Raw genomic sequence first — 20,568 nt, 5'->3', positions numbered from 1 at the left:
TACTATTCAGTACGGTAGTCTTTTAGCCACAAGTGGTTTATGAACATATGATATGTGGCTAGTGTTCCTTGAGATGTAAGTGCAAAATATATGCTAGATTTAGAAGAGTTGGTACAAGAAAGAAAAAGAATGTAGGATATTTTTTATATATTTGGTTAAATATATTATTTTTATATTAAATTATTTCATCTCTTTTTACTTTGTTTTTCTTTGTTTCTTTGAGACAGAATCTCACTTTGTCACCCAGGCTGGAGTGCAGTGGCACAGTCTCAGCTCACTGCAACCCCCACCTCCTGGGTTCAAGCAGTTCTCTCACCTCAGCCTTCCAAGTAACTGGGACTACAGGCATGTGCCACCACACCCAGGTCATTTTTGTATTTTTCAGTAGAGACAGGGTTTCACCATGTTGACCAAGCTGGTCTCGAACTCGTGGCCTCAAGTATCTGCCCACTTTGGTCTCCCAAAGTGCTGGGATTACAGGCATAAGCCACCATGGCTGGCTTCTTTTTACTTTTCAGTGTGTCTACAAAAACATTTTAAATTATTTATATGGCTAGCATTATGTTTCTATTGGACAGCTCTGTTTCAGATCAAATACATGGCTTAGTACTGAACACCAGTATGCTTCCTAAGGCTTTTGCTTGTTTCATTACCCAATCAAATGCAGTAGACCTACCTTGATCTTTTACATTTTTACTTTTATATCTGGGTCCAAGAGTGTTACAGCTGCATGAACTCAGTGACAGCATAACCTTCTCGCTATGCATTTTTCCTAGGAATTGTTTTTATCCATTCAAAATGTATTAATTCAGCAAACATTAAATGAAAACTTTCTGTGAAATGTATTGTGCAAGGAGTTTGTGGGGCTCAAGAGTGATTAAACTAGTAGTTCTTGTTTTCTAGAATTCATAACATGATGAGGAAGATTAGATATACTATAATCTAAGTAATGGAAAATAGATGATGGTAACGTCATCATTCACTACTTCAGTACTTTGTGTCTTATGTCTTCTGAGGAAGGCAGCTTCACAGCTCAACATGGAGTTTCAGTAGGCCTTCCAAGTATGGATAAGATGTCAAAATGCCGAAATTTAGGATAAGAATCAAGATGTAGGAACCGGTCTCAGTGGCTCACACCTGTAATCCCAGCACTTTGGGAGGCTGAGGCGGACGGATCACCTGAGATCAGGAGTTCGAGACCAGCCTGGCCAACAAGGCAAAACCCCGTCTCTACTAAAAATGCAAAAAAAAAAAAAAAAAAAAAATTAGCTGGGCATGGTGGTGGGTGCCTGTAATCCTAGCTACTCGGGAGGCTGAGGCAGGAGAATTGCTTGACCCAGGAGGCAGAGGTTGCAGTGAGCTGAGATCCTTCCATCGTGCTCTATCCTGGGCGACAAGAGTAAGACTCTGTCTCAACGAAAAAAAAAAAAAAAAAAAAAAGAATCAAGTGGTATGTAAAAGAAGACAAACAAGAAAGTAATTGATGTATTAGGAAATAAGTTGCACACTCAGGTTAAAGTGTAGAGTACGTGAAAGGAAGATCATATTTTTAAAAAACTGGGAGAGTGTAGTTTATAGAGCTTTGGGAATCTGGACTTAATCTGGTAGGCTATGAAGATCATTTAGGATCTTTATATAGAAAAGCTACATGATCAGAACTGTACTTGCAAGAAATTCATAGGGCTGCAAGAAGAAGATAATTGATAAGTACAGAATGTAGGGTGGATCATGATCTAGGTTCACTTTAAAGGAACTGCTTTGTCTGTGAGTCTGCTTATGCTCCGTGATGCAGCAGTAACAACCTTTAATGTTCAGTGGCTAGAAAAAACAAAAATATATTTCTCTGATGTTACATGTCAGCTGAGGTTCCCTGTGGCCATGTACCATATGACTTCAATCTGGGCTCCAGATTGGAAGAACAACCCCTATCTGGGACTTGCTAATACTGTGACAGAGGGGAACAAAAGAAAGAGAACTGTGCAGTAGCCTCTTAAAGCTGTTGGCCAGACTGGTATATGTCACTTTGTTCATACTTAATTGGCCAAAGCAAGTCACACAGCCAAGCCTGATGTCAGTAGGGTCAGGAATTATATTCCTTCCTACTACAGGCACTGCATGCCATGTAGCAATAGGCAAGGTTGTGTAATTCCCTTACCAGGAGGGCCAGGAGTCGTTTGAAACCATAATACAATATACCACACTTTGTCATTATAAATCATATTTCTAAATGCTTTTTTTTTCTCTTTTTAACAACAACAACAAAACAATCCTCGGAAACATAGGGTGGTGGTGGTGGTGGTGGTGATTGTTAGGTGGTGGTGTTGTTTTTGTTGTTTTGAGACGGAGTTTCGCCCTTGTTGCCCAGGCTAGGGTGCAACGGCATGATCTTGGCTCACTGCAACCTCCACCTCCCGGGTTCAAGTGAAGTGCTGTGTGTTTCTATCTTGAAATTCCTACAGGTTCTACTCTTCCCTTTCTTTCTGCCTGGCTTTGTTCAGAACCAGATGTTCTTACTGTAACTCTGTGCCTTTAGATGTCTACAGTGCCACAGACAGAGTACCAGGTCACATGGAGTATAGGCCCCAGGAAGAAAAGATATCCATCTCCCTTGTCTCTTTGTTGATGCATCTCCCTGTTTAGAACAGTGAAAGCCTTCCAGACCAGGGAGTCTCTTGGCTCCCACTTGGCCCGAGTCAGCCCCAGCAGTGTGAACTCTTCATCATTCCTTTCCAGCGTGACTTAACTGGGAGTAAATGTTTGCAATCCCTGGACTGCCTCAGGTCCTTCAGCTTTGGTGACCTGGGGCCATAGAGTCAGCCTAGCATTCTCCTCTCTGTGGCTAGATGTACCTGGCATGGTGCAGTGAGGCAGAGGGGACTGGAGAGATAGGCACATGAAATGAGGTCTTGGTCCAGAAGTTCTGAGCCAGACCCAGAGATTGCTCATGATGGTGATGTTAGCATGACTCAGATTTAATCTATGTTTTATTTTTCTTCTCATTTTTATGAGTAACAATAATCATTTATCAGATAAGATCTGATAGCAGATGCTTAAATATTTGCAACTTACCTACTAGACTGTTTTTATTGAAGAAGTAGTATTCTGTGTTTGAAAATATCCACATCACCTTTGAATGTGCTGTTGGAGAAGTTATTTGGGTGGCTAGGTTTTTTGAGAAGTGATCAGGATATGAAAGAACTGGAAATACCACAGATTGTGCATTTGTGACACTCCCACCCCCACCCCTCAGCAACCAGTGAAGCGGATTTTGAAAATGAATGATAAAGGATTAGATACGAAATGAGTAGAGTATTTGAAAGAGTTAGAATTGGATTAGTGCTTCATTGCTTACGCACCACTAGTTTATGTGTACAGTGTTAAATGGAAGCTCTGTGCTGTTATAATATTGGTCTGGGTTTTGAGGGGATGATTTCCTGTTTTCAGATTTATTCATTAAATGAATGAAAGCATGAATTAGGTCTTTGTAGAGATACCTTCTCCATGCATCCACAGCAATTTGAACTGCAATGCAGAGTAGTATTTTCCAAAGATAGTAGTTTCCTAGAACAGACTGTGCATTCCCTGAGATCAGGGACAATGCCTTGTAGATGTGCAGCAAATGCTGCTGGCTTTGAATCTTTAAGAGGCTTTCACATCTTCACAATCAGTCAGTGCCAACTGTGTAATGTAAGACATTATTTGGTATGTATATATAGGCATATGTAAAGGAAATGATTAATTACATTGCCAGAAGACAGCTGTTACTTGACAGATGTTTAAATGGGAAGGTAGGTCTGTCAGTAAAACTCACCAGTAATAAGGGTGATGACTCTAGCGTTCCTTAGGAGATATGTTGGGATACAGGCTGGAGTTCCTGCTGGCAGAGCTGCTTTTAGAAAAGCAGTAGTGAAGGCAGTCCTGTGATCACACAGACTCTCGGTGCTGGGTTTTCCTTTCAATTTCAGTCCAGTTCCTCTGAGATGAATGAAGTTTAACTCTTCCTTTTTTTTTTTTTTTTAAAATGAATCTTCACATCTTTGATATTAGGAGAAAGATGCAAAAGAGAAAAGTGTTGAAACTTGGCATTCAAAGAAAAATTTGAACGTGAAATCTAAAACTTTACTTGGTATGACTCAGTATTCATAACATGGTGTGGTGAAATGTGAACAAATTCGAAGTGTCACTTTCATATTAATTGTAGTCTTTCAAATTGACAAAGTTGAAACGTAATCACAAAGCAGGACATTGGCAAGCTAGTGTTCCTAAAACTGGAGAAATGGGGCTTTTCAGAGAGCTCTGGGGCTCAGTTTTCAAAGTAGGTAGTGGCAGAACAGGCTGTTAATGGCAGCTGGGTCTGCAGATGTGAACAGCGGATTAATTGTACAAAGAGAGGAAGAAGGCAGTGTAAAGGAGAGGACACACTCCTTCATACAAAGCAAAGCAAGTCCATATAGAGCAGACTTTTTTCCCAAAGGGAAGCCGTTTTGATTTTAGATTTGGGTGCTAGGAAGTAGTGTGTTTTGCATTGAAATTTTTGACACAGAACCAAATAGTCTGTAGCAACTCCCACACACATGGCCTTTTTTTGTCTTTTCACTTCTTCTTTCTATTTAATTCAGCAAATACTGAGTACGTATCTACACTGTCCTGTACCTAGAGGGAATAAAGATAAGTTAGCACAGTCCCTTGCTCAGAAAACCTCCCTGCTTGATGAGAATATAAAGTATTCTCACTTTTGGTGAGAAAGTTGGTGCCTGGTACCCAACAAATGCTCTACAGCGGTAGCGGTGCTATTAATGGGGGAGAGAAGTCCATCAGTATATAATGATAATATTGATAACAGTAGCTGCCATAGACTGAGTTACACTGTGTGCCAAGTATTATCTTAGTAGGTATTCCATTTATGTTACGACAATCCTAAATTAATATAAAATGTGCAGTTATTTAGGTAGATGAGTGTGTGTTAGAGAGGGAGAGCTGTTGGCTAAGACAGAACAGAGGAGGCAATAATTACAGGGAGGAAGTTGAGAAAACATTGGAGGAGGTGACATTTGAGCAGGTCTTGAGTAGTGTAAGTTGTACTTCACTAGGCAGGGAGGCAAGGTGAGGAAAGGGAGAGAATTACAGGAAGGAGAAATTCCCTTATAATTCTACATTCCCTTCTCTTTTTTTGTTATTATTATTATTTCCTTTTAGCAATGGGATCTCACTAGGTTGCCCAGGCTGGAGTGCAGTGGCTATTCACAGGTGTGATCATAGTTTGCAACCTCAAACTCCCGGGCTCAAGTGATCCTCCCACCTCAGCCTCCCAAGCAGCTGGGACTGCAGGTGCATATGACTGTACCTAGCTCTCCCCTTCTTTTTTTCCCTAGACATCTCACTGTGTTCAGTATTCGCAAAGGATTTCTTGGTCATTGGTGGAATCTCTCAGAGCTGAGAAGGTGACTGACCATTGACATAATATACAGATGTATAGGGTCATTGCTTGTGTCTTTTTGGGAAAGGAGTGGGAATCCAGTAAACACAAAAATAATGCCTGTAAGGTGACAGCAGTCTGTTACTGTGGCAGTTGAAGTAAAAATGGAGACTTTGACAAAGTACTGTTGGGGTGCTGCTATCCTGGCTGTGCCACTGAAGGATTTACACTGACTCATCTGTGCTATTTTAAGCAGACGTCACACGTGAAAACAAAGATTTACATGATTGTTTAAGAGGTAATTCACCAGGAAATTGCCTTAATTTTTGTAAATTATTTTTATTTTATTTTTTAGAGATAGCCCTACTCTGTTATGCAGGCTGGAGTGCAGTGACATGATCACAGCTCACTGCGTCCTTAAACTTCTGGGCTCAAGCAGTCTTCTTGCTTCAGCCTCCTGAGTATCTGGGACTACAGGCACATGCCACTGCACCTGGCTGATGTTATTTTTTGTAGAGACTATGTTGCCCGGGCTGGTCTTGAACTCTTGGCTTCAAGTGATCCTTCAGTCTCAGCCTCTCAAAACACTAATATTATAGGCGTGAGCCACTATGCCCAGCAAAAGTTGCTTTAAAATGTAAATTTGCAGAGTATTTTTGTTTGGTAATGAAAAGATTAGGGAAACCAAGGCTGTATCCTCTAAGAAGTAATATTGTAGCAGAACAAAGGGAATTGTATTTAAATAGATATATACATATATACACACATACAGAATCTGATTAGACAGATATGGAAATTCAGGATAATGAGAAATAGTATCCTTAAATGTTTTATAAGGAGGCTGGGTGAGGTGACTCACGCCTTTAATCCCAGCGCTTTGGGAGGCTGAGGCGGGCAGATCACTTGAGGTCAGAAGTTCAAGACCAGCATGGCCAACATGGTGAAACCCCATCTCTACTGAAAATACAAAAATTAGCCAGGCGTGGTAGTGGGCGCCTGTAGTCCCAGCTACTCAGGAGGCTGAGGCAAGGGAATAGCTCGAACCTGGGAGGCAGAGGTTGCGCTGAGCTGATATCATGCCACTATACTCCAGCCTGGGCGACAGAGCAAGACTCCATCTGGGAAAAAAAAAAATTTTTTTTATAAAGGAGTGACATTTGAGATGACATTAAAAGGAAACAGAAATTAAAAGGTAGGTTTTGGCTTACCTTGCAAAAATCTGATGTATATGTCCAGAAATATTTCTTTACATAAAATTATCTTGACATAGTAAGTATTAGATTAATCACTTTGTGTCTGAGGAGGGTTTCTGAGAGGTATTAAAATGATTTTAGGGAAAAAAATTACTTTTCTTAGAAAAAGAATACTTATTTTATGTTTTACCTTTTTAACTAGAGTGTAAGCAAGAGGATACAAATAGGCCTAGTACGTACTTGAGTTCCCTACAGCCCCTAAAAGTGAAAAAGGTAACAAGTGGGTGTTAGTTCATTGCTTTCCAAATTGACCATTTTGCAGTTGGAGAACGTATTAGTGAAAGCACACCACTCGAAAGGACAAATGAAAGGATACAGAGGTAATGAGGTAATGCAGTTGAAAGTGCCTTCACATCTCATTTTCATGGATCAGAAAAATGGTCACAGATTACATATCTTAAAACGCGGATGCCTTCTGGTTCTCCAAGGAACATAGAAGATCTTGCTTCTTTTTTTATTTTTTTGAGACGGAGTCTTGCTCTGTTGCCTAGGCTGGAATGCAGTGGCACAATCTCGGCTCACTGCAACTGCCATCTCCCAGGTTCAAGCAGTTCTCATGCCTCAGCCTCCCGAGTAGCTGGGATTACAGGTGCATGCCACCATGCCAGGCTAATTTTTGTATTTTTAGTAGAAACAAGGTTTCACCATATTGGCCAGGCTGGTCTCAAACTCCTGACCTCAAGTAATCCGCCTGCCTCCACCTCCCAAAGTGCTAGGATTACAACTGTGAGCCACTGCACCTGGCCATTGCTGCTGCTTTTTTTTTTTTTGAGACACAGTCTAGCTCTGTTGCTGGGCTGGAGTGCAGTGGCGCGATCTCAACTCACTACAGCCTTCTCCTCCCGAGTTCAAGCAATTCTTCTGCCTCAGCTTCCCGAGTAGCTGGGATTACAGGCATGTGCTGCCACGCCCAGCTAATTTTTGTATATTTAGTAGGGACGGGGTTTTGATCTGCTGACCTCGTGAGCCACTGTGCCCGGCCCTTTTTTTTTTTTTTTTTTTTAACCGTAAATTGAATTTTGCTGAAATGCCATCAGAGATGACTTTTAGATAAGAGTGGAGTTTAACTGTGCTACATCCTATTCGTAAGTCATAGAACTTCATTACCTCAGATTATATATATCATTCAACACATTTGCCTTATTAAAAACAGCTTTAGTAACTTTATTAGATATTCAGTGGTTGACAAAAATGCAAAGCTAACTTTTTAAGAGCCTGATAAAGGTGGAGCAGATGTATCGCAAGCTGCAGAGAATTAAATGCTGGTATGCGTTTTATAAGTTGCAAACTAAGAGGAAGGAGTGGGATTCTGAGAAGGTGGAGTCAAATGTTGTTGAAAACAGTGAAGGCAATAGCTTTCAGATTTCAAAAACAACTAGAAAACATCTGTGCTTTTAGCTGTTTTTTAGTTGAAAATGTTTGAATGCCTTTACAAAAAAATGTTTTCACAATGTTGGTTCTTATTAATAAAATGTAAAATTTATACTTGGTTTGCGTTTTGTTGTTTTACTCAGCTGTATGCATTAAGAAGTCTGCTGGGCCAGGCACAGTGGCTCAGCATTTAGGGAGATCGAGGTGAGAGAATTGCTTGGGGTCAGGAGTTCAATACTAACTTGGGCAACATTGCAAGACCCCATCTTTGCAACAACAACAGCAGCAGCAAAATTAGACAAGTATGGTGGCATGTGCCCGTAGTCCTAGGCTACGGGAGGCTGCTTGATCCCAGGAATATGGTCCCAGGAATATGATTGCCCCAAGCCCCACTGCACTCTGGCCTGGACAACAGAGCCTTTTTTTTTTTTTTGAGACAGAGTCCTGCCCTGTCGCCTAGGCTGGAGTGCAATGGTGCGATCTTGGCTCAACCTCTGGCTCCTGAGTTCAAACTATTCTCCTGCCTTAGCCTCCGAAGTAGCTGGGATTACAGGTGCATGCCACCACACCTGGCTAATTTTTTGTATCTTTAGTAGAGATGGGGTTTCACCATGTTGGTCAGACTGGTCTTTAACTCCTAACCTTAGGTGATCTGCCCACCTTGGCCTCCCAAAGTGCTGGGATTACAGATGTAAGCCACCGAGCCTGGCCCAAGTCTTAAATAACATTTTTCTAGTATAATATGGTGGGTTTGCAAAAAATAAGACTTTATTTTTCTTCAGAGTCATCAGTTTTTGGCCTGCCATGGTGGTTCATAACTGTAATCCCAGCACTTTGGGAAGCCAAAGCAGGAAGATCACTTGAGGCCAGGGGAATTCGAGACTAGCTTGGGCAACACAGCGAGGCCCCATCCCTACAAAAAAAAAATAACAATTAGCTGGGCATGGTGGCATGCACCCATAGTCCCAGCTACTTTTGGGAGGATTGCTTGAGCTGGAAGGTTGAGGCTGCAGTGAGCTGTGACCATGCCACTGCATTCCAGCCTAGGTGACAGAGCAAGACCCTCTCTCTAAAATAAAGTTTTTAAAAAATTAGAAAAAAACTAAGTAGTCAATTTCCAAGAAATAAGTCTTGAGAAATTGGTTTTCTCCCTTTTGAAATGTCAATGTATTTTGTATGGGAAAATCAAAACTACTGTAAAGACCTAAGAAAAGCATGTCTCCTTTTGTAACAAACGTTGTGTTACTCAATTATAATTACATTTTGGCATGAAAAGAAGGGTAATAGTTTGTAAATAGTTTATGGAACTAACAAGAGATTGCAAGGGAAATGTCAAGGACATGACAAAGGAATTATTTTAAACATCTTTAAAACTGTGTTAGTAACGGCCGTAATTTTTCTAGTGACAGTCAAACAAATAAATGTTCTAATTTCTGTGCAGACTACAAATTGTGCGTGATATACCCTTGCTTGTTTATCCACCTGTACCATGGAGTAGTGATGCTGAAGGGGACCCCAATGCTCATCTAGTGACCCAATCCTTATTTGACCATTGCAGGAACCAAGTTCCCCCAAACCACGCATGTGAAAGTAATGAAACATCTAAAAAGATACCCTCCAGCTTGAACCTCTGCTTATTCATAATAGTTCTTACATCCACTCCATACTCTTGTCTGTGTTCCAACTCCTTCCCCTGGTAATGTGTTTATTAATTGAAAAAATATTACATACAGTTGCTGCCCTGTATGAGACACTGAAACAGGCACTATGGGGTGCATGGAACATAGTCCCTGCTGTCATGGAGCTCACCATTTAGATTTGGAAGTAAGACCCACACAGAAGAATCAAGGCATAAAACAGGACCGTATGTGAATCAGTGTCTTGGGAGCTACAAACTGCTGTAAAATTTTATAGGAGGGAAAGGGGATTGGGAGATCACTTCCAGCTGAGAAAAAAAAGTAACAAGAATTTTTCTATTCACTTGCTTTGAGTTTTAGGGAAATCATGTAGATTTCTGGACTTCAGCTTTCTTCTTAGTAAATGTTTAGTAAAATAACAACCTGTACTCCATGACTGGTTTGAGGTATCACCATTCTAAAATGCCTGTGATCAAAGATTTTGAAATTCAAGACATAATGTAGTTCAAAGGGCGCTGCTATTTGGCAACAGTTGTATCTATCAATATTGTTAGGACTCTTTTTTCGTCTGCAGGGTTTTAATATTTGTCTGAATTCTAGGGGGCAAATGCTTAAAATGAAAATTTTCTCATGTGCCCTTTTATTAGCAAAAACAACTTTAAATGATTAACTTTGTTAGAAATTTTCACAGACTTTGGAATAATTCTTACTGACAGGTAGACCCTCAAAATTTGGGGTAGCTCTCATTTTATTTTAAGTAGTGTTACTATGAATGTCAAGCTCTGGCTTTCTGACCTTATTTGAAGAATAGCAAATCGTTAAATTAAGTTTGACCTGGGTGCAGTGGCTCATGCCTGTAATACCACACTTCGGTAAGCCAAGGCAGGAGGATCGCTTGAGCCCAGAAGTTAAGACCAGCCTGGGCAACACAGCATGACCCTGTCTCTATAAAGAAAAAAAAAAAGAAAATAAATGATGATTCCACTACATGTAGCAGTAACTGAAGAAGTGAATAAATGATGATTCCACTATATATAACAATAACTGTGTTCAAAACACAGTCCTTGAACACACAGGTGCTCTCTGCCCCAGTGCCTTTGCACCTGCTATTGCCTCTGGCTATCTGTGATTTTCCACAAGCTTTCATAGAACCTGCTCCAGTTTTCTCCAGTACCCCTACGCTGTTACATTTTTGTGTCACTGATTACCTCCTGGCGCCATATGTGTTTATTGTTTGCTTGCATATTGCTTCTCTCCCTTCACCCCACTGGGAGCTTCATAAGGGACATGAATAATGTAAGTATTACTACAGGTAATGCAAGGAATAGGATACTCATGAGCTCCACGAGTCTTTGCATGTTTATTCACTGCTATAATTCTAGAGCTTAGCACACAATAGGTACTCAATAAATATTTGTGAATGGATAAGTGAATTAATGAATTAGATGACTACTACTAGGCCTGGTTTGTAGGTCATGCTCAATAAATACTGACTGCAAATTTTTTTAGTGCAGAAACCAGAAGTTCTTGAAAGCGGCACAGAATGAGGTTGAAAACCAAAGGTTCTTGGTGGGAGGATTTTTTTTTTTCTTAATATTTAGGATGATGCATGTCCCTGAAATTCACCATGGATCAAGCTTGGGCACAGTGCCTGGGATATAAGGAGAGCAGTAAAGATTAAAAAAAAAAAGAAAGAAAAAAAAGAAAGGAGAGGAAAATAGCCTCTATTGGCTGTTTAAAGTAAGGAGAGTTGACTTAGGTCAAAAGAAAAGGAAAATGTCCTGGGAATAAAAGTTAAGTATTGTAAGATGCCATTAAAGGGAGTTTGTGGAATCTCCTTTTCTGGAAATGTTTAAAAACAAGATAGATCTTCATCTCTTAGAAGTGTTGAAGTTCAGTCCTGCCCAGAGGCAGGAAGATTAACTGGATTACGCCTGTGTGGTCGGTCTCTAGAGTCATCATTGGAAGAGCCCTTGAATGCAGAAAATATTCCACATTCTCTTGGCTGAAACTATTGTTTCATAACTGTTCATTTGAAACTTGGCTGTTATAAAACCAGAGTGAATGTTTAACAAAATTGAATTTGGATCTGGGGTTGATGATGTAAGTTGAGTACATCATATATACCTAAATCAGTTTTAAAAGCATTAAAATAAAGTATATATAGTGCCGAAACTATTCTTAACATAACTTAGTCTTTTTTTTTTTTTTATTTGGCAAGAGAGAGCATTGCGTACAACTTATTAGTCTTTTATAATATACAAAAGTGCCTGCTTCCCTGCAAGATCTTAATGCCATTAATCATTCAATAAGTAATTATAAAGTGACTACTATAAACATTGCAGCCTTCAAAGATGAATTCAATATGGATCCTGCTTTCAGGGAACTTAGTCTACAAGTGGACATAAAACATATGTATAGGCTGGGCACAGTGGCTCATGCCTGTAATCCTAGCACTTTGGGAAGCCAAGGTGGGAGGATTGCTTGAGCCCAAGAGTTTGATACCAGCCAGGGCAACATGGCGAAGCCCCATCTCTACAAAAAACACAAAAATTAGTTGGGCGTGGTGGCATGTGCCTGTAGTCCCAGCTACTCAGGAGGCTGAGGTGGTAGGATCAATTGAGCTGATTGAGGCTACAGTGAGCCATGATAGTGCCAGTGCACTCCAGTCTGGGCAACAGAGGAGACTCTGTCTCTGAATGAGTGAATGAGTGAATGAATGAATGAATGAATGCTCTCTCACACACACACAGATCATATACATGATAAATGAAAAATAAAATAATTGAGATAGGAGCCATAAAAAAGAACTAAACAGTGTTGTAAGGTTTCAGAGAAAAAAAGATAATTCCTTTGGATTTAAACAAGAATGCTTCTGGGAGGAAAAAATGTATCGAACTGGGCCTTAAGGGGTATGATGTATTTTGAAGGGTGGAAAAGAAGGAGAGAACAAGGACAGAGATGAAATTATAGTTAGTAATTCTGAGGTAAGGACAAGTTCCACTGGAGCAAGAGGAAGCTGGGGTTAGTAGGCTGGGAGGGCCTTTTGTGGCTAGTCTCAAATGCCAGACCAGAGAGCATGGGTTCTGTATGCTCAGTGCTTAAGATCTCTTGAAAGTGATTAAGCATTAAAGGATCTGGCCCATGGGAGGTTTGTAATTTACTATTTGGACTGCAAGAGATAAAAGGCAATAGCAGTGAGCCCAGGAAGGCAGCTACTGAGTCACCTGGGCTGCATTTGCTAAGGGATGTGCTGAGAAGTAGTAGTTCCAAGGCATGTTAACAGATGTTACTCCAAAAAGGGTCTCCTCACCAGAATGAATTGGTTGAAATAAAACAATCAAATAGACTTCTTTATGGACTTCTTTTCTGAAAAGTCTCTGGAAGACTTTTCAGAGCCTTTAATGTTGAGAATTAGCATTGAGAATCTCAAATAGGATAAAACGTGTACCACTTCCAACATGATTTGATCTTTTTTTATGATTAGCTCATGAAACTCCGGTTCCTTAGAACACACTTTGGGAAACATTGCTCTACACATTTGATAATAACAGCTGGAACACAAGTGATGGTAATGGGCATGAAAAACAGCAGTTAGGGCCAGGTACGGTGGCTCGCGCCTGTAATCTCAGCACTTTGGCAGGCAGATCATTTGAGGTCAGGAGTTTGAGACCACTCTGGCCAACATGGAAGACCCTGTCTCTACTAAAAATACAAAAATTAGCTGGGCATAGTGGTGCACGCCTGTAGTCCCAGCTACTTGGGAGGCTGAGGCAGGAGAATCACTTGAACCCAGGGGGTGGAGGCTGCAGTGAGCTGAGATTGTGCCACTGCACTGCAGCCTGGATGATAGAGTGAGACTCTGTCTCAAAAAAAAAAAAAAAAAAAAAAAAAAAAAAAAAAAAGGAGAAGAACAGCAATTCAATGGGAGTCCTTACAGAGGAAGCACCAAGAAGCACCAGCCATTCCTGGTATATAGGAGACATTCAGTAGCTATACAGAAAGTTAATTCATGTAAGAGTGAATTAATGATTTAATACCAGTAGATGTTGGTGTGGATGCGGTGAACAGGGAACACTTACATTGCCGGTGGAAATGTAAACTAGTACAACCACTATGGAAAACAGTGTGGAGATTCCTTAAAGAACTAAAAGGAAAACTACCATTTGATCCAGCAATCCCACTCCTGGGTATCTACCCAGAGGAAAATAAGTCATTATACGAAAAAGGTACTTGCACATGCGTGTTTATAGTGGCACAACTCACAATTGCAAAATCGTGGAACCAACCCAAATGCCGATCAGTCAACAAGTCGATAAAGGAACTGTGGTGTGTATGGGGGTGTGTGTGTGTGTGTGTGTGTGTATGATGGAATACTACTTAGCGATAAAAAGGAATGAATTAACGGCATTTGCAGCGACCTGGATGAGACTGGAGACTATTGTTCTAAGTGAAGTAACTCAGGAATGGAAAAATCAAACATCGTATGTTCTCACTGATAAGTGGGAGCTAAGCTATGAGGATGGAAAAGCATAAGAATGATACAGTGGACTTTGGGGATTTGAGGGGAAGAGTGGGAGAGGGGCGAGGGATAAAAGACTACAAATATGGTGCAGTGTATACTGCTCGGGTGATGGGTGCACCAAAGTCTCACAAATCACCACTAAAGAACTAATTCATGTAACCAAATACTACCTGAACCCCAATAACTTATGGAAAAAGAAAAAAAGAAAAAACATGAAATTAGCCAGGCATGGTGGCGAGCACCTGTAGTCCCAGCTACCCAGGAGGCTGAGGCAGGAGAATTACTTGAGCCCGGGAGACGGAGGTTGCAGTGATCCGAGATTGCACCACTGCACTCCAGCCTGGGCGACAAAGCAAGACTCCAACTCAAAAAAAATTAAAAATTAAAAAAATATGAAGAGATACTTTTACATATAAAAGACATGCCAAATACTAAACATGTAAAATTGCTTCACATCTTTACTTTTCAAGGGAAATGCATACACACCCCCCATACACACACCCAAAAAAAAAAAAAAAAAAAAAAAAAACATGCTTTGCTGGAGATTGCATGCTGAGACAAAAGGGGAAAGGAGTGCAGGATAGGAATATGGAGAGTTTTGAGCTCCAGTATGCTAGAGATGGTATCATGGAAAGCTAGGAGAAGGAACTGCTTTATATGAAAGTTGAGTATTACTTGAGAAGCTGAGGGAGATGGACCTGGAAGGGTCAGTGGATGCTGAAACCACGGACTTGCGAAAGAAGACGTTGTTTTTGCTTTTTGTTTTTTCTCATCAGATGTATTGTGGAAAAAAATATCTGGTTAAAGTGTCTGGTTATTTGAATTCTAGATAAATAGCAATTTTCATGTACAACTTATTCTGATACAGAAAGCTAACCATATATTTAGTCTAAAAGAAGTATCATAGGGCCAGGCGCGATGGCTCACACCTGTAATCCCAGTACATTTTGGGAGGCAGAAGAGAGAGGATCACTTGAGGCCAGGAGTTTGAGACCAGCCTGAGCAACAGGGCAAGACCTCCTGTCTGCAACAATTTTTTTTTATTTAATTGCTCGGTATGGTGGCGTGCACCAGTGGTCCTAGCTACTCAGGAGGCTGAGGCAGGAGGATCCCTTGAGCCCAGGAGTTCGAGGCTGCAGTGAGCTGTGATAGTTGCAGCTGTACTCCAGCCTGGGTGACCCTGTCCCCCAAAAAGGAGGAAAATAAGAAATTTTATGGTTAACAAAAGCACCAAACCTGTAGTGATTTTTTTCAATCAGGCAGTAGTGGCCATCCTTCTCATCTTCACCAGTGATTTTTTTTTTTTTTCCAGTCTGATTTACTCATAAGAAGTTAATTAATCTTTAAGCTTAATATTTTGTTCTTTCATTCAGGTATTTGCCTTTGATTATTGCTTTTGGTCCATGGATGAATCTAACACTACAAAATATGCTGGTAAGTTTTCTCCCTCCACACCTGACAGTTGGGCTTCTGGCCTCTTCTTCCATTGAGTTTATTGTCTTTCATTCCTCTGAAGTTTTACTTTTCGTATGTAATTCACACCTGTGCTTTCCAATTATACCACATGGGTTTTGAAGTCAATAAGATTTGGTTTCAGAATCTGTGTCTGCCACTTACTTGCAAAATCCTTGAACAGATTTTTATTAAGCTTCAAATTATTCCCCTGTAATGGGGGGTATTGGTGTCTTCAAAGATTTTCTAAAGATTTGAGATAATGGGGGAACCACCTCAAGCCATAAATGGTAGCTTTTGTGAGAGTCATGTGAAAAAAGGTTTCATTTGCCATGCCTTTCCTTATCACTAACTTTCAGGGCATCGCCTGCTCTGTTTTGTGTGTGTGTGTGTGTGTGTGTGTGTGTGTGTGTGTGTGTTTGTTTTTGGTTTTTGGTTTTTTTTTTTGAGACGGAATTTCACTCTTGTTGCCCAGGCTGGAGTGCAATGGCACAATCTCGGTGCACTGAAACCTCCGCCTCCTGGGTTCAAGCAGTTATCCTGCCTCAGATTCCCAAGTAGCTGAGTTTACAGGCGTGTGCCACCACGTCCGTCTAATTTTTTGTATATTTATTAGAGACATGGTTTCACCATATTACCCAGGATGGTCTCAATCTCCCAACCTCAGGTGATCCGCCTGCCTGGGCCTCCCACAGTGCTAGGATTACAGGCGTGAGTCACTGCACCTCACCCCCTGCTCTGTTTATATAAGGAGAGCACAGGTGATGTGGTTTCCAAAACTCACTCAGGTCCTGAGCGTCCTCAGCTATCAGTGGTCCTGTGAATGAATACTACATGCTCCTCAGGGAAGTGCTGCCTCTCAGCCCCACATTTTGCTAGGGTTCTCTCCTTGTGGGTTTGTTTGTTTGTTTGTTTTCAAAAAAGATGGAGTCTTGCTCTTGTTGCCCGGGCTAGAGTCAGTGGCACAATCTCGGCTCCCTGCAACCTCTGCCTCCTGGGTTCAAGCAATTCTCCTGCCTCAGCCTCCCGAATACCTGGGATAACAGGCACCTGCCACCACACCCAGCTAATTTTTGTATTTTTAGTAGAAACGGGGTTTCACCATGTTGGCCAGGCTGGTCTCGAACTCCTGACCTCAGGTGATCCACCCACCTCGGCCTCCCAAAGTGCTGGGATTACAGGCATGAGCCACCGCACCCGGCCTCCTTGTGGTATTTTATCCTCATTCCATCCAACACAAATGACTGCTGTTTTATTATTTATGACCATAGGCTTTCCTAGGAGTCAGTCACAATTGCTTTAGTTCCAGAGGGAAGCATTTGGTTTGGTGGAGGAAGTTGTTGGTTCTTTTGCTTCTGATTATGCCCCCTTTTTCTTAGATGTTTCATCTTTTTAAAAATTTATTTTTCGGCCAGGCATGGTGGCTCACATCTGTAATCCCAGCACTTTGGGAGGCCAAAGTGGGCAGATCACTTGAGGTCAGGAGTTCAAGACCAGCTTGAATAACATAGCAAAAGCCCATCTCTACTAAACATACAAAACTTATCCAGGTGTGGTGGTAGGCGCCTGTAATCCCAGCCACTTGGGAGGCTGAGGCAGGAGAATGGCTTGAGCCCAGGAGGCAGAGGTTGCAGTAAGCTGAGGTCTCACCATAGCCTAGGTGACAGAGTGAGACTCTGTCTCAAAAAAAAAATTATTTTTGTAACTGGCAAATGAAAGTTGCATATATTTATCATATACAGCGTGATGTTTTGAAATATGTATATATTGTGGAATGGCTAAATTGAGCTAATTAACATGTGCTTTATGTCACGAACTTATCCTTTTTTGTGGTGCGAACACTTAAAGTCTACTCTGTTAGCAATTTTCAGGAATACAATACGTTGTTATTAACTATAGTCACCATGTTGTACAATAGATCTCATGAACTAAATATTTCATCCTAATGAGGGTTTTCTCCTTATTTCTACTTATAAGAGCATCAGCTGAATGACGTTCTCATTTAGTTAAAAACAAAAAAAAATGAAGGGAGGGTATTGGCCTTAAAAGATTTGCAGGTAAAAGCACGTGACTGACTTAAAGAGAATTAATGTTTTGTTTATTGATAGGTTTTTCCTTGCCATAAAAAAGCAAACTTGAGAAATTATTTGATAACATAATTTTTTCAAGAGTTAACAATTTTGAACTAGGAAAATTCCTTCAGTTGCTCACACTGGGTAAATTAGCCTTTCCAAATACCATTCCTGCAACTTGAGCAATATATTTTATTAAAGTGAATAAGTAGTTCATAATGTTGGTTGTAATTAATTTGTCTTTTTATTAGTCCTTTGGTACTTTATGTGATAAGTTTTCCAGAGTCTGGAACAGTCTTGACTTGTTAGCACTCTGTGTATTTTTGTGCTGGGTGTGTACTTTTAGATTTAAATCAACAACAAAAGTAAAACATTTCCTACAGATGCGGAGACAAATGGGGATAAAAGCTATGGTTTTACAAACCCGTCATTAACCGTGTTCAATTTATGTTATTCAAGATGCAGCCATATATATCTTCCTGAACTGGAGGTCTTCTCATGTACTTCTCAGATACTTTCCAGGACTCCTCATCACAGGCTAGAAAAAAATCTGTACTCCTTCGACTACATTTGAGGTTCTTTATTATATAGCCCCATTCTACCTTCTCCACCGTCTCTTCTGGGACTCCTCTCACCGCTCATTCAGTACCTCAGCCCAGTGTCTATTGTTGGTTCCTCTCATATAACTCAGGAATCCAGAAAGTCTCACAATAATTTTTTAAGTATTCGTGACCCCCCCCACTACTGTGTGTGTGCAGCCCAGGAAACCCTTGAGAAATCCAAAAATGAGTTAGAAAGCAAAAGAAGTGCATACCAAATAATATTTTGAGATAATATTTAAACTCTAAATTTTATAGATTTTAAGTGTTACATAAAATCCAAGGAGAGAGAAAATCTGGAGAGGCACCAGATTTTAAAGAGATAAAATCTGGAAAGGCACCAGTTGTCTGGGAAGGCACCGTAGAGGAGATGGGACATAGAGGAGATAAGTATTTGAGAAAACACACATATTAAATAGCCTGATTCAGCCATTCCACAAGGGATACATATATCAGAACATCATGTTGTATACCATAAATACATATGATTATTACTTGTCAACATATGAGTTGTTTAGAGTTTAGTCAAAGGAAAGCCTAGAAGACATCCAGACAAGAGGAAGTGACATGTATCAAGGAGAACACATGGACTTTGATGTGAGACCTGGGTTTGAATCTCAGGACCTCTGTCTTGGTTCTCTTGGACAATTTATTTAATTTCTCTGAGATACAATTTGTTTTCTATAGAGGAAAGTAAAAATGGCAATACCTATGCTATGTGGTTGCTGTAAGGGTTAAATAGGTCACTTTATGTGGTGATTAATGGAAGGTTCCCGTAAATGATATTTTCATTTAACTTTTCCATAAAGGAAGATGCAGAGCCATGGTGGTAATGCTGGTCTGAGCAGTAGGTATATCTTGGGGAGGTGGTGGGGGGAAGCTGCAAAGTTAAGATTAAAAAAGAAAGAAAGAAAATTAAGAAGGTGCATCTTGTGGGGGATGCTATGGGAGACCTGTTTGTACATGTTGAGTGAGGCCAGATAATAGAAAATTCTAAGAACTTTAGACTAATATGGTCAAAAATAGGGGCTATTGGAGTGATGTGGTTAAAATAATGCTTAAGGAAGATTGTTTTTCTCTTTCTTTTCCATATCTTCTGGAATCACATCCTCTGTTACTGCCCACAGAGAACACTCTAGCCTTCTGCAATATACCACTCATGTGCCTGGATATACAACAAACTTTTTTTTTTCCCCAAACCAGAAATGACTTTATTACATACAAATGATAAAATTTAGTTGTGAAACTCAAGATTTCTGTAGCTCTTCATTACAAATAGTTCAGATATATTTTAAAAGATCAAAATGATTTTTAAACATATTTAAATGATCACATTGAGTACCATGTTCCAGTTAGCCCTGAAATTGGGTTCTGCCAGCTCATAGAGCACTGTCTACTTACAAAATTTGGGAGGATATTTTCTTGTTCTTCAGATATTCCCATTATCATACAAATACTATGACGTTCCTCCTCCTTAGCAAAAGGTAAAATTCATGCTTACTATTCTCTCAAGTTTATATCCATTGTAAATAATCTGCCTAGTAAATATGTTACATGTAGATTAGTTGATGGTTTCCATACTAATTTATTTTCTCTTCATTAAAAAATAACAATTCCTTCTTAATTGTGAATAAAAACATTAAGATAGAAGCATTCATTGTCTGGTAGAAAACAGGGGAAGTGGAGAAGGGGAAGCACATATTTCCTGAAACCGACCTATTTGTCAGGCTCGATGAATAATGGCATCATTGATACTGAATCAGGACTCTCAAAGCTGCTCTCAAAACTGGGGAGTAGCAGGGAGAGAGAGAGAGAAAGATAAGTGCATGGATTGAGAAGGCAAAGAGAAGCAAGGGCTCTAAGTTTTGTGTGGTGTGTCAAAATGGTAAATTCTCCATCATGTCTTGCTATTTATAAAGCTATAGGAAGAGCCTCCATGCTCCCACTTTCTGATTTAGAAACATGTAATTCTCTAGTAGGTATAATGGCATTGCAGTGGGTTGGTTGGAACAGTTGAAGAATATGAGCTCTTAAGTCAGACTTGGTTCAAATCCTGGCTGTAACACCTTCTATCTGTGTAAGGCCGGGTGAGTTACTGAATCTCACAATCCTTCTGTTTCCTCATATGGTAAATAAGGATACTAATAGTTCTGATCTCATAGGGTTGATTTGAGAACTAAATGATGTATTCATTTAAAGTGCTTAATCCAGTAAGTACCTGGCTACTTAGGGAGTAGGAAGCT

The 20,568-nt window shown here is 40.3% G+C and overlaps 1 protein-coding gene across 8 annotated transcripts in view; it reads left to right on the top strand.

The window, feature by feature from the left end:
* Window positions 1-20,568, top strand: part of KIF13A (kinesin family member 13A) — a 233,237-nt gene that overhangs the window by 101,906 nt on the left and 110,763 nt on the right. For all 8 annotated transcript variants that reach the window (XM_007973605.3, XM_007973602.3, XM_007973599.3 and 5 more), the window contains exon 4: window positions 15,576-15,636. In XM_007973605.3, the coding sequence (XP_007971796.1) occupies window positions 15,576-15,636 (61 nt within the window). The remainder of the gene's footprint in view (window positions 1-15,575; window positions 15,637-20,568) is intronic.

The sequence above is a fragment of the Chlorocebus sabaeus genome, chromosome 17 (genome assembly GCF_047675955.1).
Source record: "Chlorocebus sabaeus isolate Y175 chromosome 17, mChlSab1.0.hap1, whole genome shotgun sequence".
NCBI classification, from domain to species: domain Eukaryota; kingdom Metazoa; phylum Chordata; class Mammalia; order Primates; family Cercopithecidae; genus Chlorocebus; species Chlorocebus sabaeus.
Note: the sequence above shows the minus strand (reverse complement) of the source record. Positions and strands in the feature narration are given on the sequence as shown.